We start from the raw sequence: 16,801 nt of genomic DNA, 5'->3' as shown, positions 1-16,801 counted from the left end.
GCAGTCCATGTGGTTAAATTGCTCCCACAATACGATAACGGAAGGAACTTCAGGCTTTTGACCAAATGACGAAGAAGGAACGTTGAGATATTTGAAGGGTTCAGTGGGATAGTGGTTATCTTGCTGGATTAGTAAACCAGATGCCTGGACAAATGATCCTGTAGTTCAAATCCCGGCAGCTGGGGAATTTAAATTAATTAATTAAACAAATCTGGAGTAAAAAGTTAGTGTCAGTAACGGTGACGATGAAACTACTGGATTGTCGTTAAAAACACATTTGGTTCACTAATGTCCTTCAGGGAAGGAAATCTGCCGTCGTTACCCATTCTGGACGAAATATGACTCCAAACCCACCGCAATGTGGTTGACTCTTAACGACCCTCTGAATTGACTTAGCCATCCACGCTGTTGTTTGAGACGGCTCACCACCAAATTCTACAGGGCAATTAGGGATGGACAATAAATGCTGGATATGCCTGCGACGTCCATGTTCCAAGAATGAGTAACACAATCATATCATAATGATTTATAAAGGGTTATAATGATGTAAACAGAGTCGCCATCATTGTGCGGGCCAGCAGAGCTGCCATCTTTGTAAGCGACGCTCGAGCCGCCCTCTTTGATAGGGGCGCCAGGGCCGCCATCTTTGTAAGGGACGCTCGAGCCGCCCTCTTTGATAGGGGCGCCAGGGCCGCCATCTTTGTAAGGGACGCTCGAGCCGCCCTCTTTGATAGGGGCGCCAGGGCCGCCATCTTTGTAAGGGACGCTCGAGCCGCCCTCTTTGATAGGGGCGCCAGGGCAGCCATCTTTGTAAGCGACGCTCGAGCCGCCCTCTTTGGTAGGGGCGCCAGGGCCGCCATCTTTGTAGGAGACGCTAGAGCCGCCACCTTTGTTAGCGGCGCCAGGGCCGCCATTTTTCTGTGAGGCACCGGGGCCGCCATCTGTGTTATGTGAATGTCCCCGCCGGCGGGTGGCCCTGCCCGGGGGTGAGCGGCTCGCCACTATATCAGGCCTAGGGAGCACTCAGTCTGCAAATTCTCCGCTTCACATCATCCTTTAATGTGTTTTACAATAAGAGTGAACGGATACTTCCCAACATTCTTCATCTGCTCTCTGAACTTAGTCTGGGTGACGGAATAAATCCCAGTGTTTGTGCAGCAACTCAGCAGCTGCAGCATCAAACCCAATTCCTGTACATAAAGAGGTGGATCTACAGACAGAATTCTCATAAACCGCATCCGGTTCCATATAGCAAACACGACGAATACTGCCCATAACAGGATGAAATTGCCGGAGATAACAAGCAGTAAAACGATGGATTTCCTGCGGCTCTCCATCTCTGGGTCTCTGGGACTCTCCCCACTGCTGGGACCCCGGAGTCTCCTGCGGGCTCTGCTGGACACTAAAATGTGTCTGATGGTGAGAGCATTGAGCAGCAGAATCACGACAAATGGGGACCCCGGGGTGAGAATATTGTGAAGGAACTCGATTGCTGCCCAGACCCGTGAATCCAGAACAGCGCCTCTTATATGACAAAACCAGGGGAGGTTCTGAAGGCGATACAGACCTGTGAACATAAAATACCAGAAAATGTTCTTTGAACCGCTCAGCACAGTAACTGTTCCCAGAACTACAGCTGCTGTTTTCTCGGTGCAATATTTAGTTTTCAGCTTCTGGCGACAAATGGCCACAAATCGATCAAAGGTGAAAGTGACGGTGAACCAGACAGAACAGTCTGTGGCTGCATAAAGCAGGATGGCGTGGATATTACACACGGGGAGTGAAAGCAAAAACAGAAAATGTTCCATATAAACAATTGGAATCTGCTTCAGTATCAGGTCGAGGACAATGACCAGTAGATCCGCCGCTGCCATGGCCACCAGGTAACGAGTGACACACTTGGAGAGACCGCACTTTCCCCGAGACAGGATCACAATCGTCACTAGGTTCACTGTGAGCAAGGGAATTAAAGACGGAAATTATATATCAGGCTGGGAGCAGGAGCAGGAATTGATGGAATTCGGGGAGAAATCTGCAACTCAATACAGACATTTAATTATATATAATTCTATTACTCGTGGAGCTGAATATAGGGTTTATTTTAAGAATTATCTGGAATGCATTTTGGAATTAATAAAAGAAACGGGGATATATATAACATGAGAGTAACATATGTTTGATCAATGTGAGATTAAATGGAAGATCTGCCTATAGCCCAGAAGATAAATGCACCGCCCGAGGTACCAGGGAAACAAAGGACCAGAACCTCTCAGGAAGCCTTCGTGTCCCGGGATCAGTCAGCATTTGGAACGGTGCAATTCGCTTCTGTGCCACTGTTTTAGGGAGGAGCAAATCCCGCTTTAATTCCTGGTACTGGTTAGAATATCCATTATATTTAGAACTGAAAATCAATGCAACGGCAAAACAGAGAAACTGCAATATTGGTTGCAATAATTACTGGCAATTTTATTTAAAATGTACGGCTGTAATAGGCAAATGTAAAATAATACATACAAGTGCACTGCAGTTATAATGATAACTCGGCTGTGAGAAGTGTTTTGAAGTTTGAGCTTTCTACACTTTTGTTGAAATACTCAAATTGTAGCTCATTGAAAGGAAGCTTTTCCAAATAACTTTGCAAAATTGGATGCTGAATTAAAATAAATAGTTATCATTGACCAGATAATATCCCACGAATTGCAATTTTTAGTTTCATAATCACGTGATTATCCCACAGGCAACGAGCCGCCGAATGTTTTTGTAAAGTATCTGAACAGAAATGGAAGAGACTATTCCTTGTACTTTTTCACCTGTTGCTATCCAATTTGAGCAGAGGATATTATTCAGGAAAATGTGAAAGGATTTTCTTATCCTCAGTCCTTCAGTTACAATCAGCTGGGATTGTTTATCCTGCAGTACAGCAGGAGGCAATAGAGAATCAGTCTGGGCCTCACTGAGAGATCCACTGAACTGTGACAGACCGGCATGGGCTTCAATTGTAAATTCAAAACAAAGATTGGAAATAAGCGCATTGAAATATGGCTGACTGAACGTTTTTTGAGAATGTAAATTATCCTTGTAATCCTTATTTAACCATCAGAAGAAGTGGCACTAATGCAGATCTAGAGATGGTAGGGAAGGAGACCGTGACTGGAGCTGAATGATTGATGGATATTTAAGACATTTACCGATGTGCCTGTGAACTGCCAGGATTTGTTCCTGTGGCTCTGTCAGTAACCATACCGAGCATCCGGTGAAAACAAAAGCAAATTACTGCGGATAGAAACATAGAAGATAGGAGCAGGAGTTCTGCCATTTAATGAGATCATGACAGATTATTCAAATTCAGTACAATGTCCCTGCTTTCTCCCCATATCCCTTGATCCTTTTGCCTCAAGAAATATATCCAACTCCTTCTTGAATATGTTTAATGAATTGACATCAACTGCCCGGTGTGGCAGAGAATTCCATAGGTTCACCACTATCATAGTGAAGAAATTCCTCCTCATCTCAGTCCTAAATGGCTTACCGCTTATCTGTGACCCCTGGTTCTGGACTCCCCTGCCATTGGGAACATCCTTCCTGCATCTAGTCTGTCTAGTCCTGTTAGAGTTTTATAATTTTCAATGATATCCCCTTTTATTCTTCTAAACGCTCAAGAATGTAAGCCTAATTGACCCAATCTCTCCTCATAGGTCAATCCTGCCCTCCCAGGTGTCAGTCTGGTGAATTTTCGCTGCACTCCCTCCATGGCAAGAACATCCTTCCTCAGATAAGTCGACCAAAACTGCACACAGTACTCAAGATGTGGTCTTACTAAGGCCCTGTACAACTGTAGCAAGACGTCCTTGCTCCTGCACTCAGATCCTATCGCTATGAAGGCCAACATACCATTTGCCTTTTGAGCCGCCTGCTGCACCTGCATGCTTACCTTCAGCGACTGGTGCACAAGGACGCCCAGGTCTCGTGCACTTCCCATTCTCTCAATCTATTGCCGTTCTGATAATAATCTGTCTTTCTGTTTTTGCCACTGATAACCTCGCATTTATCCACATTATAACGCATTTGCCATGCATCTGCCCAATCAGCCAACCTGTCCAAATCGTACTGGAGTTTCTCTGCATCCTCCTCACAGCACACACGCCCACCCAGTTTTGTGTCGTCTGCAAACTTGGAGATATTACATCTACTTCCCTCTTCTAGATAATGTATATATATTGTGAATAGCTGGGGTGCTAGCACCAATCCCTGCGGAACCCCACTAGTCACTGCCTGCAACTCGGAAAAATAAACAATTATTCCAACTGTTTGCTTCCTGTCTGCCAACCAGTTCTCTATCCCAGACAGTACCTCACCCAAAATCCCATGTGCTTTAAATTTACACGTTAATCTCTTATGCGGGACATTATCGAAAGCCTTCGGAATGTTCAAATACACCACATCCACTGGTTTTCACTTATCTTTTCTACCATGTACATCCTCACAAAATTCCAGTATATTAGCCAAGCAGGATTTACCTTTTGTAAATCCATGTTGACGTTGTCCGATCCTGTTACTGTTTTCGAAGTGCGCTGCTATTACATCTTTTATAATGGACTCTAGCATTTCCCCCAGTACCGATATCAGGCTTAAAAGTATATAATTCCCCGTTTTGTCTCTACCACCCTTCTTAAATTGTTGGGTAACATTAGCTATGCTCAAATGCATGGGAACTGTTCCAGAGTTTATAGAATTTTGGAAGATGGCCAGCAATGCATCCACTATTTCTAGGACCACTTCCTTAATTACCCTAGGATGTATATTATCAGGCCCTGGGGATTTATCGGCCTTCAATCCCGTCAATTTCCCTAACACCATTTCCCTACAAATACTGATTTCATACAATTCCTCCCTTTTTATAGACCCTATGTTCCCCTACATTTCTTGGAGGTTATTGTTGTCCTCCTTTGTGAAGACAGAACCAAAGTATGTATTTAATTGGTCTGCCATTTCTTTGTTCCCCATTATAAATTCCCCTGATTCTGATGGCAAGGGACCTACGCTTGACTTCACCAATCTTTTTCTCTTCACATATCTATGGAAGCTTTTAAAGTCAGTTTTTATGTCCCCTGCGGCTTACTCTCATAATCTATTTTCCTCCTCTTACTTAATTCTTTTGTCCTCCATTGCTGAATCCTAAACTGTTCCCAATCCTCAGGTTTGCTGCTTTTTCCGGCCAATTTATTTGTCCTCTCCTTGGTTCTTATGCTATCCCTAATTTCCCTTGTTAGCCATGGTTGAGTCACCTTTCATGTTTTATTTTTATGCCAAAAAGGGATGAACAAATTCTGTAGGTCATCCATGCGATCTTTAAATGTTTGCCATTGCCTATACACCATCAACCCTTTAAATAAAATTCCCCAATCCATCTTAGCCAACTCATGGCTCATACCATCGTAGTTTACTTTATTTAAATTCAGGACCCTAGGCTCTGAATTAAGTACTTCACTCTCCATTTTAATGAAGAATTCTATCATATTATGATCGCTACTCCTTCAAGGGCCCTCGCATAACAAGATTGCTAATTAATCCTCTCTCATTACATAATACCCAGTCTAAGATGGCCTGATCTCCAGTTGGTTCCTCGACATATTGGTCCAGGAAACCCTCCCGTATACACTCTAGCAATTCCTCCTCCAAAAATGTTTTTTTGTCTGTTTTTTGTTTTTCATACAGACCCCAGCATTTGCAACATTTGACCCCTTTTGACCCGACCTCTTTGTTCTTTGATGTAATGCTTTCCTGACTAACCTGTTTGGATACCATTCACACCTTTGATTGCTGTGACTATCTCTCTGCCGAGGTGTGATAAATGGGAGTTAGAAAGATTACCTTTAATCATCTGGCCTTATTCTCTGACTATATAAGCTGTGTCTTTATGCATCTCTCCACTTCCCCTGATGAAGGAGCAGCGCTCCGAAAGCTTGTGATTTCAAATAAAACTGTTGGACTATAACCTGGTGTTGTGTGACTTATTTCATTTGTCCACCCCAGTCCAACACCGGCATCTCCACACCACAGTATTGTTACTAATTTGTTCTGCCAATCTATATGTAGTTTAAAGTCACCCATGATACTGCTGTGCCCTTATTGTATGCATCTCTAATTTCCCGTTAAATCCATCCCAAAACTCAGCTTTCCTCTTTGTTGGTCTGTATACAACTCCCACTAACGTTTTCTGCCCCATGGTATTTCTCAGCTCTGCCCATACAGATTCCACATCATCAGAACTAATATCCTTCCTTACTAGTGTGTTAATCTCCTCTTTAACCAGCAATGCTACGCCACCTGGTTTTCTTTTCTTCATTTCCTTCCTGAATATTGAATATCCCTGGATGTTGAACTCCCAGTCTTCGTCACCTTGAGCCGTGTCACCATAATCACAATTATATCATATCTGTTTACATCTATTTGCACAGCTAATGCATATACCTTATTAGGAATTCTCCACGCATTAAGACACAAAGCCTTCAGGCTTGATTTTTTAACACTCTTAGTCCTTGTAGAATTCTTATTTACTGTGGCCCTGTTTGATTTACACCCTTGCGTTCTCTGCCTTCCACTTTTGCTTTTCTCCATCATGTCTTTTGTTTCTCTCCTTGCTTTCCTTTCCTCTGTCTCCTTGAACAGGTTCCCAACTCCCTGCCATATTACTTTAACCCCTCCCCAACAGCACTAACAAACACTCCCCCTAGGACATCAGTTCCGGTCCCGCCCATGTGCAAACTTTCTCCTGGTCCCACCTGCCCCAGAACTGGTTCCAATGTCCCAGGAATTTGAATCCCTCCCCCATGCGCCATTCCTCTAGCCACGTATTCATCTGAAATATCCTTCTATTTTTACTCTGACTAGCACGTGGCACTGGTAGCAATCCGGAGATTACTATCTTTGAGGCCCTTATTTTTAATTCACCTCCTAACTCCCTATATTCAGCATTTTAGGCCACATCCCGCTTTTACCTATATCGTTGGTAGCTATATGCACCACGATAACTGGCTGTTCACCCTTCCCCTGCAGAATGCCCTGCAGCTGCTCCGAGATATCCTTGACCCTTGCACCAGGGAGGCAACATACCATCCTGGAGTCTCGCTGCGGCCGCAGAAATGCCTATCTCTTCCCCTTACAATGGAATCCCCTATCGCTATAGCTCTCCTGCTTTTTACCCCCCCGTCCTGTGCAGCAGAACCACACATGGTGCCAGGAAGTTCGCTGCTGCTGCCTTCCCCCGATAAACCATCCCCCTCAACAATATCCAAAGTGGTATATCTGTTTGAGAGGGGGATGGCCACAGGGGACACCTGCACTACCAGCCTGCGCATACTATTCTGCCTGGTGGTCACCCATTCCCTTCCTGCCTGTGCAGCCTTTACCAGCGGTGTGACCAACTCCCTAAACGTGCTATCCACAATGTCGTCAGCATCGCCAATGCTCCAGTATGTATCCATTCGCAGTTCCAGCGCTGCATTGTAGTCTGTCAGTAGCTACAGTTGGATACACTTACCACACACATGGTGGTCAGGGACACAGGAAGTGTCCCTGATTTCCCACATAGTGCAGGAGGAGCATGCCATGGGGCCGAGTGGTCCAGCCATGATTTACCTTTAGTTAATTTAAATTAATTTAAATTAAATCAATAAAACTAATTACACTACAATTAAATGATATACTGAATGGCCCTTGGTTTCTAGCACTCCCTGATACACAACGGAGGCATTAGAAATTATAACCATAAAAATTAAGATGCTCTATATGTTATCAACTATTACTCTGGTCCTGTCTCCGTAAAACGCTTGTGTGACTGGTCCTGTCACTTTAAAAACCCAGTGTCACTGGTCCTGTCTCTGTAAAAAGCCCGTGCGACTGTTCCTCTCTCTTTAAAAAGACTGTCTGACTCGTCTTGTCACTTTAGAAAACTTGTTTTACTGCTAGTCTCTTCAAAAATACATTATGAATGATTCTGAGGCACTGGCTGTGGCTCCTGCCTCTTGTTCAGGTGTTCATTGAAAGTTACAGAGAGCTGGAATGGATTTTTTTTAAAACAGCGAACCTTGCATTATGGGACCACAGGGGCGTTGATGCTGCAAGATTAGTGAGACTAGTTCTTTCACACATAAGTGGCTTCAAAGGGATTCGGAGAAATCTTTTCTGGAAAATTAGTGTTAAGAATTGAAGACCTAGGCCTAGAAATCCGTCATTGACTGCGGTGGAAATGAATATCAGGAGCTGCGTGTAAAGCAGGTCGCAAATGTAATCCCACTATGTAAGAAAGGAGGGAGAGAGAAAACAGGAAATTACTGACCCGTTAGCTTGACATTAGTAGCAGGGAAATGCTTGAATCTATTATTAAGGAAGTCAAATCAGGGCACTTAGAACATTATAATAGAATTGCGTAGCGTCAACACGGATTTATAAAAGATGAATTGTGTTTGAGAAATCTTGAGATTGTAACTAACAGTATAGATAAGGGGACCATGGGTGTGGTGTACTTGAATTTTCAGAAGGCATTCGATAATATGCCACACAAGAGGTAAACAAATAAAATTAGGCCGGATTGGATTGGGGATAATATACTAGCATGGATTGAGGCTTGGTTAACGGACAGAAAACAAAGAGTAGGAATAAACGGGTCATTTTCGGGTTGGCAGGCTGTAAGTAGTGGGGGACCACAAGGGTTAGTTCTTGGGCCTCAGCTATTCACAATCTGCGTCAATGATTTGGAAGAGGGGACCAAATGTAATATATACAATTTTGCAGATGATTCAAAGCTGGGTGGAACTGTAAATTGTGTGGAGCATGCAAAGAGGCTTCAAGGGGATGTAGATTGGCTATGTGAGTGGGGAAGAACATGACAAATTTAATGCAACGATGAGAAATGAGACGTTGTCCACTTTGGTATGAAAAATAGAAAAGCAGAGCATTTTTAAAATGGCGAGGGATTGGGAAATGTTGGTGTTCAGAGGGACCTGGGTGTCCGAGTACATGAATCACTGAAAGTTAACATGAAGGAAAAGCAACAATTTAGGAAAGCAAATTGAATGTTGGCCTTCATAACAAGAGGATTCCAGTTTAAGAGTGAAGACGTCTTACTGCAATTATATAGGGTCCTGGTGAGACCACACCTGTAATGTGTACAGTTTTGGTCTTCTTACCTAATGAAGGATGTACTCCTCATCGGTGGAGTTCAACGAGTTTCACCAGAGTGACTCCTGCGATGGGCGTGTGTGCTGTGGTTGTGGGCGTGTGTGCTGTGAGGAGGATGTCGAGAGACTCTAGGATGATTTGGACATGTTGGGTGATTGGGCAGAAACATGGCAGAAGCAATATAACGTGGGTAAATATGAGGTTATTCACTTTGTTGGCAAAACAGGAAGGCAGATTATTATCTAAATGGCAACAGTTTGGTAGAAGGGGAAGTGCAACGAGACCTGGATGTCCTTGTGCACCAGTCGCTGAAGGTAAGCATGCAGCTGCAGCAGGCGGTTAAGAATGCAAATGGTTTGTTGCCCTTCGTAGCGAGAGGGTTTGAGTACAGGAACAAGGATATCTTGCTGCAGTTGTACAGGGCCTTGGTGAGACCAGATCTTGAGTATTGTGTGCAGTTTTCTTCGCCTTATCTGAGGAAGGATGTTCAAGCCATAGATGCAGTTCAGCGAAGATTCAGCTGGCTGATACCTGGGATGGCAGGAATGAAGTATGAGGAAAGATTGGGTCGATTGGAATTGTACTGGCTGGAGATTGGAAGAATGAGAGATGATCTCAATAAAATTTATAACCTTTGACAAGATTGGACAGACTAGATGCAGGAAGGATGTTCCTGATGGTCGGGTGTCCAGAACCAGGGGACACAGTCTAAGGATAAAAGGTACACCATGTAGGACAGAAATGAGGAGGAATTTCTTCACCCAGAGAGTGGTGAACCTGTGGAACTCTCTACCACAGTAGGCGGTGGTGGCCAGTTCATTAAGTATGGTCAAGAAGGAGTTGGATATATTTCTTAAGGCTAAAGGGATCAAGGGGTATGGGGAGAAAGCAGGGACCGGGTACTGAATTTGGATGATCAGCCATGATCGCATTGAATGGCGGAGCAGGCTCGAGGGGCCGAATGGCCTACTACTGCTCCTATCTTCTATGTTTCTATGGGATTCGACCTTTGAGGAGCGATTGAGCAGACTAGGCCTTTATCCTCTAGAGTTCAGAAGATTGAGAGGTGATCTCATTGAAACATGCACCATTCTTACAGGGCTTGACATGGTAGATGCAGGGAGGATGTTTCCCCTGGCTGAGGACTCTAGAACCAGGGGTCACAGTCTCAGAATAAGGTGTTGGCCAATTAGGAATGAGATGAGGCGATATTTATTCACTCAGAGGGTGGTGAGTACTTGGAATTCTCTACCCCAGAGGGCTGTGGTGGCTCAGTCGCTGAATATATTCAAGACAGAGATCGATAGATTTTTGAATATTAAGATAATGAAGGGATATGAGGATAGTGTAGGAAAGTGGAGATGAGCTACAAGATCAGCCATGATCAAAATTGAATGGCGGAGCAGGCTCGAATGGCCGCATGGTTTATTGCTGCTCCTATTCCTTATGTTGTTATAGTCCAATACCGCCCGTTTAGCGCCACCGCTTATTTAGTGCCACCACCAGAGACGAATTTCTAGGCCAAGTCTTCCGGCATCGGCACATATCAAACGGCACAGCGTGCTGACGATTTGGGCTTAGACTTTGCATCTCAAATGGTCGGTTTGAAACCATTCTGAGTCATTTGTTATCTTCCATGACAGATGTTCCAGGGGTGCAGAGATATAAAGTTGTCTCTAAAATTAATAACTAGCATTTCTTTCTGAACCAAAACACTGCTGTCCGTGTCCTAACTCAAACCAAGTCCAGTTCACTCATCCCCCCTGTGCTCGCTAACATACATTGTCTCCCGGTTTGGCAATGCCTCGTTTTTAAAATTCTCATCCTCGTGTTTAGCCCCAAAGCATTGCCAAGTTTCCAGTAAAGGACTTGTATCCAGCAAATGACAAAGGTTAGGTTGTTTCTTTTCAGTATTTTACCGTAAGTACCTTTCACCCCCAGGGGTGCAGCTGGATTCCTACAATTGGCATCAGTGGGACGAGGCACAGGTGAGGGGGTGGAATTCGGCTCGGACTGGAGCTCAAAAGACCACCACCTCCACTTTCTCCCTGCAAATCACACAGCATCCAGATATGGACTTTAAAAAACATCATTCTTGGGGTGTGGGAATCGCTGGCAAAGCCAGGATTTATTGCCCTTCCCCACCTGCCATTGAGAAGGTTATGGTGAGCCAGCGTATAGAACTGAGAGGCTTGCTAGGCCATTTCAGAGGAGCAGTTAATACTCGACCATATTGCCGTGGGTCTGGAGTTACATATCGTCCAGAATCTGTAAGGGCAGCAGAATTTCATCCCTAAAGGACATTAGTGAACCAGATGCGGTTTACAAATATCTGATAGTGTCATGGTCACCATTAATGACACTAGTTTTTCTTCCTGAATTGTTTATGTAATTGAATTTAAATTCCCCGGGTGGTGGGACTTGAACTACAGGATCATTTGGCCAGGCATCTTGGTTTACTTGTCCAGCATCATAACCATTATGCTACCATATCCTTCAAACATACCGCAATTCCTTTATCGTCACTGGATCATAAGCCTGAAATTCCATCTGCAACAGTTTTGTGGGAGCACCTTCACCACACAGACGGCAGTGGCTCAAGATGAAGGGCCAGCACTTTCTCAAGGGATACTAGGAATGGGCAAGTAATACCTGCCTTGACAGCATTACCATATCCTGAGAATAAATTAATATAAATAATAAAATGGGATTGAAATTAATTATTTAGTAATTCATTGATTGAAACCAGGCACGGTCGATGATCAGAGCAGGGCATCAACAGAACTTGGTTCACAAATTCAATGATTCTATGATTGCTATCGCCCATATTTTCCCAATTTTGCTGTCCTTTCAAAAGGTGTTTTATGAAGTACCACATGATACCAAAATTGAAGTCCATGTGATTAAAGTAGCAGTGGCAAAATGTTTCGGATTTTGGCTAAGAGACAGAAAGCAGAGAATAGTGGTTCCCAGTTGTTTTTCAGACTGGAGTGAAGTATACAGTGGTGTTCCCCAGGAGCCGCTGTAGTGGGCATTGCTCTTTCCATATAAATCAATGCCATGGACTTGGGTATGCAGTGCATAATTTCAAAGTTTGCAGATGTCAGCAAATTCAGGCAATGTTAATACGCAATCAGAAGGGCTGCAACAGACTTGAGGTGGATACAGATGGGCAGATGCAAGGCAGATACAATTTTACACATAGAAGGGCGAAATGATACATTTTGTTATGAGGTATGAGTAGAGGCAAAATAAATTAAATGGTACAATTTTAAAGCGGCTGTACGAATAGAGAGACGTCGGCTGTACTTACACAGATCAGTGAAGCTGGCAGGACAAATTGCGACGGCTGCTAAAAGAACATATTGAGTCCTTGGGTTTACAAAGAGAGATACAGTGTAACAAAATCCAGCTAGAAAAGCTAACCCTTTATAAATCTCTGGTTAACCCCCAGCTGAAGCATTGTTTCCAATTCTGTGAGCTACACTTTTGCAAGCATGTCAAGGATTACAGACGCTGTAGGGATTTACCAAAATGTTACCAGGGATCTGAGACTTCAGTTGCGTGGAAAGACTGGTGAAGTAGAGATGTTTATTTAGAGCAGAGAGGGTTAGGAAATAGAAAAATGGAATCATAGGCATTAGTGGCTCAGAAGGAGGCCATTCGGCCCATCTTGTGTAATTCGGTTGAAAAAGTTACCCAGCCTAATCCCACTTTGCAGCTCTGCCATCTGGGTGAAAAAATCTCCTCATTCTCCACTCTAATCCTTCTCCCAATTACATTTAACTCTATGCCCGCTTGTGATTGACCTCTCTGCTAAGGGAAATGGATGCTGTCTATCCACTCGATCGAGTCCGCTCATAAATGTATGCACCTTAATTAAATCGCCCCTCAGCCACCACTGCTTCAAAGTAAAAGCCGCAGCCTATCCATTCTTTCCTCATTGCTTAAATTCTCCAGTCTTGGCAATATCCTCGTGTGTCTCCTCTGTACACTGTCCAGTGCAGTCACATCTTTCCCGTAATGTGGTAACCACAAATATATGCAGTACTTTTAGCTGTGGCCTAACTAGTATTTTATACAGTTCCAGCATAACTTCCCTGCTCTTATGTTCTGTGCCTAGGCTAATACTGCATAGTATCCTATATGCCTTCTTAACCTCCCCATCTACATGTCCGGCTACTTTTAGAGATCTATGGACATGCACTTCATGGTCCCTCTGTTCCTCTGCACTTCTCATTACCCTAGCATGTATTGTGTATTCCCTTGCGTTGTTAGCCCTCCCCAAATGCATTACCTCTCACTTCTCTGGAGTGAATTCCATTTGCCACTTTTCTGCCCACTGGACCAGTTCATTGATATCTTCCTGCAGTTTACAACTGTCTTCCTCACCGTCAAGCATTGGAACAATTTTTTTTCATCTCGAAACTTCTTAGACATGGCATCAGCTTTGAAGAGTTATTCATTGACATATACCACAAACAGCAGCGGACCTACTACACAGCTCTGCGGAACCCAACTGGAAACAGCCTTCCAGTCAAAAAATCACCTGTCGACCATTGCCTTTGGCTTCCTGCCACTGAAACAATTTTGGATCCAACTTGCAACTTTCCCTTGGGTTCCATGGACATTTGCTTTTGTGACTAACCTGTCATGTGGGACCTTCCCAAATGCCTTGCTGATATCTATGTGGAATAAATCAAATACAATACCCTTATCGAACTTCCTCATTACCTCATCAAAAAAATCAATCAAATTAGTGAGACACACGCTTCGCTTAACAAATCCATGCTGACTGTCCTTGATTAATCCGTGCCTTTCTAAATGCTGATGTATACTGGCCTTCAGAATTTTTCCAGTATTGTCCACCACCGAGGTTAGGCTGATTGGCCTGTATTTGTACGATCACTTTCTCACTCTTTAAACAATGTTACAACTTGAGCAGCCCTCCTGTCCACTGGCAGCACGGCAGTAGAGAGAGAGGATTGGAAATTGATAGTCTGAGCCTTTGCTATTGCCTGTCTTACCTCTCCTAACAGACTGAGATCCATGTAATACATGCCTCGTGATTTATCTACTTTCAAAGCTGCTAAACCCCTTAATATTTCCTCTCTCACTATGTTTATCTCATGTAATATTTGACACTCCTCCTCCTTAACTACCATGTCAGCAGCATTCCTCTCTGCTGTGAAGACAAAGGCAACGTTCTTATTAAGAACCAGAGACACGTCTTCCACCTCCATACGCAGGTTACTTTTTTGGTCTCTAATAGGCCCTTCTTTTTCCTTAGTTATGCCCTTGCTCGTTATATATTTATAAAGCATCTTTCGGTTTTCCTGAAATTTACTTGGCAATATTTTTTCATCCCCATTCTTTGCCTTCCTAATTTCAAATTTAAATTTGACCATGCACTTTCTAGACTCCTCTAGGGTTTCTTTAGTATTGAGCTCTCGGTATCTGTCAAATGATTCCATTTTTTTCCTTATCCGAACGTGTATGGTACTTGACATCCAGGGGACTCTAGAATTAGGGGTCACATCCTATTTATTTTTGGAAACATAAATGCTCCGAAACCTCAATACCTCCTCCTCGAACGCTTCCCACTGCTGGCATTGACTTCCCTTCAAGTAACTGTTTCCAGTCCACTTTTGCTAAATCACATCACAGCTTAGTGAAATCAGCCTTTCCCCAATTCAGACATTATACCCATGGTCTATCTTTGTCCTTTTCCATAATGGGAGCTTCAATAATGATGGTCAAAATCATGTTGGATTTAATAGTGTATATAAGTCGAAACTGTTTCCAGTGGCAGAATGGTGGGTAACCAGAGAACACAGATTGAAGGTAATTGGCAAAAGTACCAGAGGAGAGATGAGGAAAATTGTCTTTATGCATTGTTGTGATCTGCATTGCACTGTCTGAGAATGTGATAGTAGCAAATTCAAGAGTAAGTCTCGAAAGGGAATTGGATTATCTGTTGAAGGGAAATTTTTACAGGGCACTGGCTAAAGATTAGGATTAATTAGATAGCTCTTTCAATGAGACAGCACGGACACAAGGGCCGAATGGCCTCCTACTGTGGTAAACCATTTTATGATTATATGACAAGGAGACATAGAGAGTGTGAAAGAGAAGGAGAGAAAGAAAAAAAGAGACTGAAAGACTGGGAGAGGTACAGTGAAAAAGTAAATTACCTTTAAAAGGGGAAGTGGATAAAGACTTGAAGGGAACAATTTGCAGGACTATGGGAAAAGAGCAGGGGAATGAGATTAATTGGAGGTGTGAGGCCATGGTGGGATTTGACACATGGAGAAGAATATTAAGCTCACGGTGTTGCCGGATTGGGAGCAAATGTAGGTCAGCGAATACATGGGTGATATGTGAACGGGTCATGATGCGTGTTAAGATATGGACAGCAGAGTTTCGGATGTGTTCTAGTATATGGAGGCTTGTAATTGGGAGGCCGGCCAGGAGAGTATTGGAATAGTCAAGCCTGGATTTAACAAATGGGGTTAATGCAGCGGAATGGCTGAGATGGGGCCAAGACGGGTGATATTCTGGAGGTGGTGATTCAGAGGATTACAGATCTGATTGCTGGATATGGAGACATAACAAGGCAAAGATGAGCAAGTAAATTAAAAGAACAGTAATGCAGTTAGCAACACTTTGCAGAGTTAATAGTTGGATACAGCGACTTACCGGGAACAACAGCAACAAGGAGGGGAGAGTAAATGGCAAGAACAGTAATGCAGTTAAACATGGTTAGTATAAAAGCTGGACAGAAAGACTTACCAGGAACACCAACAGCAGCAATGAGCGGATAGTAAAAGTGTTGAATAATCTTAAGTGTGAAATATATCCGCAATTCTAATGTTAGCCAATCATAAGATGCAGAAAGTTGGTTAAACTCCCAGATGTAAATCCTGTCCATGGTTGTAACATTCCAATCTATTGTTCTCAGATTCTGATCCAGTTTTGTAACATTCCAGTCTACTGTTGTCATATTCCGACTACCTCTCTGTGCAGCAGCGTGCTGATCCCTGTTAGTGCCAGAGGTGCTGCTCTCACTGTCACTGCGGGATAACACGTTGAAAGGAATCCCTTATTAATAGAAGCGGGAAACCCTGCACTGTTGCAATTAGGGTCCATGGAGATTGTCATTAATTACAGTCAATTCAATTCAATTCAAATCGCTTTATTGGCAATGTAAGGTACATCTTATGTTGCTAAAGCATCGAAAAACATTTATGGTTGAACACATAAACGCAGATCTATTCATACAGTGTATAACAGTCACTGAACAAACAGCTTCACTTAACCCATGGAGACTGGCATTAATTACAGTCAGTTAACAAACAACTTCAGTTAACCCTTAGAGACTGGCCTTAATTACAGTCAGTGAACAAACAACATCAGTTAACTCCTTTCAATCCAGCACGTTTTGTACCACAGTAAAGTAGAACATTTCTGCAGTCCGAATGGGATGTATGAGGGTTACTGAGGGAAGGAAAGGTGGAAATGGCACAGGAGCTTGCCAGAATCTTTCAATCCTCCTTGGATATTGGACTGGTGGCAGAGGATTATAGGGATGCAAATGATAAAACTCTGTTTAAAAAAGGAC

General features: G+C 43.4%; 1 protein-coding gene across 1 annotated transcript; it reads right to left on the bottom strand.

Annotated features, from left to right (window-relative positions):
• Nucleotides 1-1,049: 1,049 nt before the first annotated feature.
• LOC147092036 (putative G protein-coupled receptor 139) lies at nt 1,050-16,183 on the bottom strand. Its single transcript, XM_085976409.1, has 2 exons — nt 15,973-16,183; nt 1,050-1,951 (listed from the first exon to the last, which is right to left on the bottom strand). The coding sequence occupies exons 1-2, from the start codon at nt 16,181-16,183 to the stop codon at nt 1,050-1,052; spliced, it is 1,113 nt and encodes a 370-aa protein (XP_085832535.1).
• Nucleotides 16,184-16,801: the final 618 nt, after the last annotated feature.

This window comes from Somniosus microcephalus, unplaced genomic scaffold (genome assembly GCF_052327205.1).
Source record: "Somniosus microcephalus isolate GS21.2 unplaced genomic scaffold, FLI_Smic_1.0 unresolved_chr2, whole genome shotgun sequence".
Classification (NCBI taxonomy): Eukaryota; Metazoa; Chordata; class Chondrichthyes; order Squaliformes; family Somniosidae; genus Somniosus; species Somniosus microcephalus.
This window is presented reverse-complemented; position numbering and strand designations above follow the sequence as displayed.